The sequence below is a fragment of the Erythranthe guttata genome, chromosome 8 (assembly GCF_056151865.1).
Source record: "Erythranthe guttata isolate IM_541 chromosome 8, IM_541, whole genome shotgun sequence".
NCBI lineage: Eukaryota > Viridiplantae > Streptophyta > Magnoliopsida > Lamiales > Phrymaceae > Erythranthe > Erythranthe guttata.
In genome coordinates this window covers 16546530-16557636 of record NC_142540.1, presented here as the reverse complement: position 1 = coordinate 16557636, position 11107 = coordinate 16546530, and the positions used below count along the sequence as shown (strand labels likewise).

At 37.6% G+C, this 11107-nt stretch overlaps 2 protein-coding genes across 2 annotated transcripts; both read left to right on the top strand.

The window, feature by feature from the left end:
• Positions 1-6715, top strand: LOC148768634 (glutaredoxin-C9-like). Its single transcript, XM_088821306.1, has 3 exons — positions 1-304; positions 782-784; positions 6648-6715. The coding sequence occupies exons 1-3, from the start codon at positions 1-3 to the stop codon at positions 6713-6715; spliced, it is 375 nt and encodes a 124-aa protein (XP_088677432.1).
• An 803-nt stretch (positions 6716-7518) lies between these two features.
• On the top strand, positions 7519-10899 carry LOC105951352 (endoplasmic reticulum oxidoreductin-1). The gene is made up of 9 exons (XM_012974776.2): positions 7519-7989; positions 8259-8390; positions 8641-8899; positions 9095-9205; positions 9377-9492; positions 9759-9863; positions 9963-10165; positions 10380-10503; positions 10592-10899. The coding sequence occupies exons 1-9, from the start codon at positions 7831-7833 to the stop codon at positions 10745-10747; spliced, it is 1365 nt and encodes a 454-aa protein (XP_012830230.2). The 5' UTR covers positions 7519-7830; the 3' UTR covers positions 10748-10899.
• The last annotated feature ends 208 nt before the right edge of the window (positions 10900-11107 follow it).

Below are 11107 nucleotides of genomic sequence, written 5' to 3'. Positions count from 1 at the left end.
ATGCATACTACGAACGTCGTCGTCTCGGCGGCGGCGGCGGCGAACACGGACGACGCGGCGGCGTACGAGAGAGTACTGAGGGTTTTTGTGTCCGGCAAAGCGGTGGTGTTATTCACGATAGACGGCTGCAGCATGTGCCACGTGGTGAAGCAGCTCCTCTTCGGGTTAGGGGTTGCCCCGACCATCTTCGAGCTCGACGGCGGCGGTGGACAGCTCCAAGCTCTCCTCTGCCGTATCTCTGGCCAGAGGCAGTTGGTGGTTCCGGCGGTGTTCGTCGGAGGAAGGTTCTTTGGTGGCGTGGAGAGTGTGATTGTAGGGTATCAAATCGCCAAGCTCCATTTTGCAACCTACTGTAAATAATATATGAATTCCCCTTAGGCAGTATTAATTACTGCCAAGGAGAATAGATATATATAGGTATGAAAATATAAAAGGAAGAAAGAAATACAAGGTATGAAACAGATTGGAAAATCAAATAGATTGAGATTTCAGCTCAGTCTTCCAATTTCACACCAGAGATTCACACTTCCAAATATACACCACCAGAGTACCTCAAGGAGAACAGATCTCCTTTCTCTCAAACACACTCAAACCCTAAAATACCCAGAAAACCACGAAGGAAGAACAGATCAAGCACTCAAGCTAACCCACTCACCAAAACCCCAATTTCTGAACTCACAAAGAAGAAAAACGAAGGGATTTAGGTCTGACTAGGGTTTTCTCTGTCTTACCCTCTTCCAGCCTCCATGCCAACATATATAGGGACTGAAGTCAAAGAGAGCCGGTGAAGGCTGTACCGGAGGGTCAAAGTCAGCACTGTACCGTGCACTTTGACCTCCAGCCATAACTCAGTCAGGCAGTACAAGGGAGGAAGAAGACAGAAGGAGCGGCGGAGAAGAGGGAGAAAATTAGGGTTTCAGAATGAGTGAAACGAAGAGAGAGAAAGAGCTATTTAAGTGAGGCGATGAACGGTCCAGATTAAGCCTGAGATCCAACGGATGGATCTGGCTACTAAATGGGCTGGGCTCACTTAAACAAACTTGGGCTCAACTCATGGTGGTGTATATATAATGGCAATTGGGCTTTATGGCCCAGAACATATTTGGGCCAAAATCCAACAATTCTCCACCTTGGACCAAATGTGAATCATTAGTGAAAATTTACAAAAAATTTTTGGAAGTCATCATTGCTGTATTTTTTGACACACCAGTAAGAGCACACAGTTCATACAAGTATATCTAGTTGAATTCACTCAGAATACAACTTATCTGCACTTTAAAATAAATGCAGTAAAGCAATCACACAGACAGCACAATCTTAGTCACATAGAAAAAGATTTAAACAAGCAATCACAAAGAAAGCATAAATACCAAGTCACACAGACTACAAACTAGCACACAGCAAGTCAAGGTTTGGACAGAATGTTCAAGTTTTGCAAACAAGAACAGAATTTTTCAGAAGGCAGACATTTAGTTCCCATGTCAGCAGGATTGAACTCAGATGGGATTTTTTCAAGGTCAATAATCCCTTTTTCAACCACATCCCTAATGAAATGGAACTTCACATCAATGTGTTTAGTTCTATCATGAAAAACAGGATTTTTACACAGTTGAATGCCAGATTGACTATCAGAAAATACTACCACTTTGGAATTAAGCATATCAACTTCCAACAACAGCCCTTTAAGCCAAATGGCTTCTTTAATAGCCTCAGTAGCAGCTATATATTCAGATTCAGTAGTAGACAGAGCAACAATGTGTTGGAGTTGAGATTTCCAACTAACACAAGCACCATTTAAGGTGAACACATAGGAGGTAGAAGATTTTCTATTGTCCCTATCATTGGCAAAGTTTGAATCCACATAACCACAGAGTTCAATCTCAGATTTACCTTTTGAAAACATCAAACCAGTTTTAACAGTACCTTTCAAATATCTAAGCAGCCATTTTAGAGCCTCCCAGTGAGGCAAACCTGGATTAGACATATATCTACTCAAGCAACTCACAGAATATGCAATGTCAGGCCTAGTACTAACCATCAAGTACATAACAGAGCCAATGGCATTGGCATATGGCACATTTTTCATTTCAGAAATTTCAGGCTCAGTCTTGGGAGACTGGTCCTTACTTAGCAAAAAATGAGGAGCAAGAGGAACAGACACAGGTTTGGCAGACAACATAGAAAATTTTTCAAGGATTTTCTCAATATAGGAGGATTGATTCAGAAACAGAGTACAGCCAGTCCTATCTCTAATAATGTCCATGCCAAGAATTCTTTTTGCATTACCAAGAAGTTTCATATCAAACTCATCACTAAGACATTTAATCACATGATTAACAGTTTGAATGCAAGGACTAGCAAGAAGCATGTCATCCACATAGATAAGCAAGAACACAGGAATTTTAGCAGATTCTTTAAAGTACAAGCAAGGATCATATGAACTCCTTTTAAAATTTAAAGACATCATACATGCATCAAATTTCTTGTTCCATTGCCTAGGTGACTGTTTCAGTCCATACAAAGATTTCTTAAGAAGGCACACATAATCAGGATGTTTTTTATCACAAAAACCCTCAGGCTGGCACATATATATTTGCTCATTTAATTCCCCATGCAGAAAAGCAGTTTTCACATCCATTTGTTTTAATTCCCAGTTAAAGTGAGCAATTAAAGCAAGCATGATTCTAACAGTGGTGAATTTCACAGCAGGAGCAAATATTTCAGTATAATCAATACCTTCCTTTTGGGTAAACCCCTTAGCCACTAGCCTAGCTTTATATCTAACAGAGTCAGATTCATGTTTAACCTTAAACAACCACTTACAGTCCACTAAAGAGCATGCATGAGGTTTAGGTACAAGAATCCAAGTATGGTTAACATGTAAAGACTTCATTTCATCATTCATAGCATTTAACCATTCAACAGACTCATTAGAATTCAAAGCTTCCCTATAAGACTTAGGTTCATTACCATCTAGAGAGTCAAACACATGAAACACATGAGAAGCAAGTTGGTAATCATTCAAATGAGGAGGCCTCACAATGTTCCTTCTATTTCTGTCCCTAGCAAGTTGATAATCACCAAGATCATTCACAGAGGGCACATCAAGATTAACATTTTGATCAAAGACAGTGTTTTCAGGCATCTCATTATTAACAACTTCATCATTAGTGTTTTCATTTTCAGTTTGAACAGGATTAACAGGTGGAATCTCCACCTCAGAGGAAGTGGTATCAGGTGAAACAATATTAGGAACAGATAAGCAAGGAAATTCATTTTCATTAAACACAACATTCCTGCTAATCACAGTTTTAAAACCCTGATCACCATACAACCAACACCTATACCCCTTTACCCCTTCAGGATATCCTAAGAAAACACATTTCACAGATCTGGGGTCAAGTTTATCAAGTTTTTGATGAACAAACACAGTACAGCCAAAAACTTTCAAATTTGATAAATCAACAGGTTTACCACACCATTTAGATTCAGGCAATTCCCCATTTAAGGGCACAGAAGGAGACCTATTTATCAAATAAGCAGCAGTAAGAACAGCTTCACCCCAAAAAGGTTTTTTCAAGCCAGAAGAGTTTAGCATAGACCTAACTCTATCAAGCAAGGTTCTATTCATTCTTTCTGCAATACCATTTTGTTGGGGTGTGTACACAACAGTTTTATGTCTCTTAATGCCAGATTCAGAACACAGAGTATCAAATTCAGCATTACAGAATTCAGTTCCATTATCAGTTCTCAAAGTTTTGATTTTCTTTCCAGTTTGGTTTTCAATCAAGGTTTTCCAATTTTTAAATCTTTCACACACATCAGATTTATTCTTGAGTAAAAACACAAACACTTTTCTAGAAAAATCATCCACAATAGACAGAAAATATCTATTACCACCATGAGAAGGAACTGGGGCAGGGCCCCACACATCAGCATGCACATATTCAAGTATATCAGAACATTTAGAAGAATTGGGGAATGGAGACACAGGAAATTTCACTTTAGTTTGCTTTCCAAGGATACATGAATCACATATAGGTAAATCAGTCACACAATCATCACTCAGATAATCATTCTTATGCAGAATTTCAAGACCCTTACCACTTATATGACCTAACCTCTTATGCCATAGAATAGACATGTCATGATTAACAGTGTTGGCATGCAAAACAGGTTCAGCAGAACACACATAGAGATTTTGCATTCTAACAGCTTTGAAAACAAATTTATCATGCATCATGATTCTTTGACAACCATCTCCCCAATTACCATGCAGACCACTATCTTCAAGAATAGCAACAGACAAAAGATTACTGCTAAGTTGAGGGACATGCCTAACATTCTTAAGAATTAATTCAAAACCAGATTCAAATTTTAGGCAGATTGTTCCAATTCCAACTACAGTTCTTTCACTGTTATCAGCCATAGACACATTTCCATTTTCAAGTTTCACATAAGAAGAAAACAGATGTCTATGAGGTGTCATATGATGGGTGCATGCAGAGTCAAAAATCCAATCATTATCACATAGAGAGGAGATCACAGAGTTCACATAATCATGCATTACATCACCAACCATAAACACATCACCAAGGTTATCAGTCACAACATTAGCTTGTTCATTGGTTCTTTCCTTTTTAGGCTCAGAACACTCATTAGCATAATGACCATTTTTACCACAGTTATAACACTTTCTGCCTTTGGCTTTAAACTTATTCCACCCCTTGCCCTTTTTAGGTTTTTGTAAAGACTGGTTTTGGTTACTAGAGGAAGCCTTATTTTGAAATCTATTTTGAAAATTGTTTTGAAACTGATTTTTAGGCTTCCCTTTCACAAAGTTGATTTCACCAAAAGATTTACTACCCTTGGTAGCTTTTAAATCCAGTTCTTTGCTTTTTAAACCATTTATCACAGTGTCCAAAGAAACCTTATCTCTGCCATACTTAATGGCTGATTTTACATCACTGTAAGTATCAGGGATAGCATTTAGCAAAACAATAGGAGAATAATCATCAATATTTTTGTCTCCAGTAAGTTTAATATCCTGAACCAGTTTTGTAAAAACATCAAGGTTTTCATCAATGTCTTTGTTTAAATCCAGTTTGAACCTAAAGAATTTTTCCAACAAAAACATTTTGGAGGGCAAGGAGGTTTCAGTATAAAGTTCTTCCAATTTATCCCACAAGACTTTAGCATTATCTTGTTTTCCTAGTTTTCTAATCACAGAGTCACTTAGGTTCAAGATAATCAAAGAATAGGCAAGTTCATCAAATTCTGCCTTTTTGGCAGCAGTAGTGTTATCATCATATGCTAATGTAACAGCTTTAAAACATTTTTGTTGCACTAAAACACCTTTTATTTTTTGTTGCCAAATAGGAAAATCCCCTTTTCCATCAAAAGGAGCTAAGGGATAAGCATTCATAGTATCACACAGATAAGAGGCACAGAATCACACAGTCACACAGAATCACACAGAAAAATACAGAGTAGAGCAGTAACAAATCAGATTGCCCTCCCCTTTCCAGATTCCTGCGACACTAAGGCGGTCCGGACAAGAAAGGGTGGATGAGAGCAATCCTTAACTACACTAAGTGCGGAAAAAAGCAAGTAGGAGAGAGGGAAAGATCAAGCAAGGTCAAATAATGCCACACAGGGCCACCACGCCACACAGGGCCAACTCAATAGCCACACAGGGCTCCCAATCTCCACAGGTCAAAACGAACAGGAAACGAAATTAGGGTTTCAGAGGTGTTACCTTGACAAAACCAAGTTAGGTTTTGAAAAATTACTCCGCTTTGAGTAGAGCTAAGCTATAGCCATAGCTCTGATACCACTGTAGGGTATCAAATCGCCAAGCTCCATTTTGCAACCTACTGTAAATAATATATGAATTCCCCTTAGGCAGTATTAATTACTGCCAAGGAGAATAGATATATATAGGTATGAAAATATAAAAGGAAGAAAGAAATACAAGGTATGAAACAGATTGGAAAATCAAATAGATTGAGATTTCAGCTCAGTCTTCCAATTTCACACCAGAGATTCACACTTCCAAATATACACCACCAGAGTACCTCAAGGAGAACAGATCTCCTTTCTCTCAAACACACTCAAACCCTAAAATACCCAGAAAACCACGAAGGAAGAACAGATCAAGCACTCAAGCTAACCCACTCACCAAAACCCCAATTTCTGAACTCACAAAGAAGAAAAACGAAGGGATTTAGGTCTGACTAGGGTTTTCTCTGTCTTACCCTCTTCCAGCCTCCATGCCAACATATATAGGGACTGAAGTCAAAGAGAGCCGGTGAAGGCTGTACCGGAGGGTCAAAGTCAGCACTGTACCGTGCACTTTGACCTCCAGCCATAACTCAGTCAGGCAGTACAAGGGAGGAAGAAGACAGAAGGAGCGGCGGAGAAGAGGGAGAAAATTAGGGTTTCAGAATGAGTGCAACGAAGAGAGAGAAAGAGCTATTTAAGTGAGGCGATGAACGGTCCAGATTAAGCCTGAGATCCAACGGATGGATCTGGCTACTAAATGGGCTGGGCTCACTTAAACAAACTTGGGCTCAACTCATGGTGGTGTATATATAATGGCAATTGGGCTTTATGGCCCAGAACATATTTGGGCCAAAATCCAACAGTGATGGCATCCCACATCAACGGAACTCTTGTCCCTCTCCTCAAAGATGTCGGAGCTCTGTGGCTTTGATCGATCTCCGGCCGCCGTCCCCATTGCACCTTCGTATTAATTATTATATTAACAAATTTCTTCACCTTAATTAGTTTTAGTAATTAGCTAATATATATGTAGTTCATCGTGTGTTATAATAATCTTCATGAGTTATGTAATAACTAATAATCTAATATGGACTGGATTTAGAGAAATCTTTATTCTCTTGTCTTACGGTGGTTATTATTATTATTTATATTTTATTATATTATAATTATATTATTATTATTTTCTTTTAATGTTTTCCCCAAGTTGTCTTATGGTGATTGAAGATAAAACTTGAAATAATTGCTTATATTTATAAAATGGGGGTGCTTACAATAATTGGAAATCAATTTTAAACAATTAATTTATGAGTTGATCACTTGATTTCCTATGAGGTAGTGTCAAATTACAAAAAAAAGATTCATCTTGTTTGATTGATTATTAGAACCATTCATCAACTATATATGAATCGTCTTACACGTTTAACATTATAGTGTCGAATTTAGTGGAATCTTCTAAATTATGTGGAATGTTATTCAATTTGTACCCGTTTTAAACTGATAGTTACACAATAAATATCAGATTGTGATGCATCAGAAACAGTCTTGTTGCACAAAACGAATACAAACTAGTGTACATTCCAGGAAATTTAGAAGATTCGTCGAATTTAACACGATAAGAGTGGACATGTAAGAAAATTCATAATTGAGGGACGTGGTTGTAATTACCTAAACAAGAGGGTTTTTTTTCGTTATATCACATTACCTTAGGGGGTTGATCGTAATTGACTCTTAAATGTGATATTCCTAAAATTTGTAGTATGTATCTTAGTCGCGTTTGGCAAAACGCGACTCTTTAGTGCTAAATCCCCCAAATCATTTCTAGTAGATTCCAAACACCCGTTGTTTTTGAACTTCGAACCTGTAAATCAAAATACCATCAACAAATCGCCCGCAATTTTTCATATATCCATTTCTTCTCTTTTTTCTGTGCATAAATTACCACACTTGAGCTCGGCTTACATCACACGCGCAGCGCCGGGGAACCGATTCCAATTCTAATTTCGCCGTAATTTGTTAAAATTTTCGTCGGAGAGTTATCGCCTCGAAATGGTTAAATCCGAAAATGAGAAGAAAAGGCGCGTAAATCAATGGAGTTGGATTTTCTCAGTGGCCGCCATTGTTCTTGTCATTGCTATTGTATTCGTTCCGAGAAATTCTTCTGTCACCTCCTTCGTTCATCGCATTAAAAGCTGTTACTGTTCTCAGGTACATTATAACTGCTCGATTCCCCTTTCGCGAGATAATTTTTTTTCATGAGTAGAAATAAGTAAACTGATACGGTGTCGTATTGGGCGAAATTGCTAGGGTTTTTGGAATTTTTTTTCACTGTACTCCATGTCTTTAAGCTGTAGCTACAAAATTGATTCCACCTGCTTTATAAAAATGGATGCATGATTGATTTCTGGAGTGGTGATTGAAATTAAATATAACATGAAATTTTTGAATTTCATTTTTTATTTATTTATGTCATGTAGGAAGGGCTTAAATATCATGGACTCGTGGAGGACTGTTGTTGTGATTACGAGACGGTGGATCGCATCAATTTGGTGGTTTTGCATCCATTGCTCGAACAGATTGTCAAACATCCATTCTTCCGGTACTTCAAGGTGTGAAAATTTAGAAAGTTCTATCCATATATTGCTTATAATTTTGTTCTTGAATCATACAGTTCCAGTTAAGTATCATGTTTAGACTTTATCATAAATGAGAGAAAATAAGAAGTCCTTTAAGTATCGTGTTTCGACTTTATCATCTATCTTTTAAGCCTATCTGATTATATATTGCGCTTCCACTTCACTAGGTTTACTTACAGCCTTAGTGTCGTGATGATTGTCTGATAAGTATATATTGCAATAGGTTAAGCTGTGGTGTGACTGCCCTTTCTGGCCTGATGACGGTATGTGCCGTTTGAGAGATTGCAGTGTCTGTGAATGCCCTGAAAACGAGTTCCCTGAAACATTTAGGAAGCCTTATGGCAATGTCCTCTCATCGGATAATCTAGTTTGTCAAGAGGGAAAGCCACAGGCTACTGTCGACCGTACTATAGATGCTAAATCTTTCAAGGGCTGGATTGAAGTGGATAATCCATGGACAAATGATGACGAGACCGATCAGGGTAACCCCTAATTCTTTGTACACGTCTCTTTTTTCGCAATCAGTGTTATGAAGTTTTTCCTCTTGATATTAAATACATTGAACCAATTCGTTTTTTAAGTTTGCAAATGCGATCTCATTACTGCATATGTTAAATGTTAGATTTTAGTGCTCAAATCCTCGTGATATATGATCTGATCAAATCTATTATTTCCAGCTGAAATGACATATGTAAATCTACAACTGAATCCTGAACGCTATACGGGCTATACTGGTCCATCTGCAAGGAGAATATGGGATGCTATTTACTTGGAAAATTGCCAGAAATGTAAGCCAATAGTTTTTCAGTATCAAGATTATTCGGAAGTGGTGCTGGTATTTAAGAGCCGATACTACAAGGGAGGGAGGGATTGGGTTGATCAAATACCGTACTTGTTTTCCTTTATTTTTTCAGTATTTTCCTTATTTTCAGATATTTGATCATTGTCATGATCTCTAGATCCATCCGGAGAGTGCCAAGAGAAAAGAATACTGTACAAGTTGATATCTGGTCTTCACTCCTCCATCTCAATTCACATCAGTGCTGAGTACCTTCTTGATGAAAAAATAAACATGGTACAGTCTTGACCTCGTAGTTCATACGCTGTTCATGCTAACTATATGCCATATGCTGTCCTGTGAGCAAGTATGTCTAATACATAGTAATGTAGTGGTTTAGGTAATTTTAACACTTAGCTAATTTATTTGGTCTTTAACGCTTTAGTATATACTCCTGTTGCATATAAATACAGTTACATCGCATATTTTAAAGATCACATTAGATCTCTGAAATTGTCTTTGATTTTACACTTAGTTACAATTTTCTTTTGTACCTGTTGCAGTGGGGACAAAATCAATCACTGATGTACGATCGGGTATTGAAACATCCAGATCGTGTCAGAAACTTATACTTCGCCTTCCTTTTTGTCCTTCGATCAGTGACAAAGGTGAGTTGGTTTTACTCTGAAGTGTCTATTTTAATCCTTTTTTTTCCTCTTTTTTTTTATAACCACTTTTGACACATATCTTATTTGATTACTTTCTAGGCTGCAGATTACTTGGAGGAAGCTGACTATGACACTGGTAATCCTTTGGTGGACCTGAATACGCAACTTATGATGAAAAAGCTGCTTTACGATCACAAGCTACAAGCTGCTTGTCCGAAACCATTTGATGAAGCTAAACTATGGAAAGGCCAAAGTGAACCAGAATTGATGAGGCAGATACAGAGCCAATTCAAAAATATAAGGTCTTCTATTTATGCCTTTTCCCGTTGTTATTTCTCCTTAAAACAAATTATTCTGCTTCAAAAAATTTCAAACTATCGCAAACTTCTTGGAGTTGAAGTTTTGCTATTTTCTTTAAATGCTAGATAATAGCACACTTCCCTCAACTAGTAGCATTCATATATTTTATTTTTCCAGTAATGACTTTATGCTTTGGCTTTCTCATTAAAATTGCAGTGCAATAATGGATTGTGTGGGATGTGAAAAGTGTCGTCTATGGGGAAAGCTTCAGATTCTTGGTCTCGGCACTGCATTAAAAATCTTATTCTCCGTCAATGGTGATGAACTACCGGCTGAGCGTGTAAGACATTCCTAATGCCAATACTTTTTACCGTCATAACGAATTTTTAATATCTTTTTTTTAACTGACCAAATTAACGAAATTTCAGCTGCAACTGCAAAGAAATGAAGTGATTGCTTTGATAAATCTGCTTCACCGGCTTTCTGAATCTGTTAAGATGGTCCATGAAATGGGGCCTTCAATCGATAGAATCTTCGGGAAGATAATTGGTGGACCGAGCGATCAAATCACTCATCAGATTTGATAGGTTCTTGATTTTATTACAGGGGAAGATTGCAAGTAGATTTTCATTACCTTATTATTCACATAAATGACACTTATTTCCCACAATTGCGTTTCAAAATGTTGTAAAAATCGAATTCTACAATAAAATGTTAGTAGAATTAGTTGGATAAACGTACACGTGTAAATATCGTATAATAGCTTGTAAACCACACGAGAGACGTAATCCACACTAGGCTAACTACGTGTGATAAGCTCGACATATTGACCGTTGAGCAAATGGTTCGAACCTTGGTCAATTGATACAAGTTCACTTGCTCCAACTGCTAGACCATCATTTGCTTCTCGATTCTTGCAATAAAGTTTGTAGTTAGTGATTAAA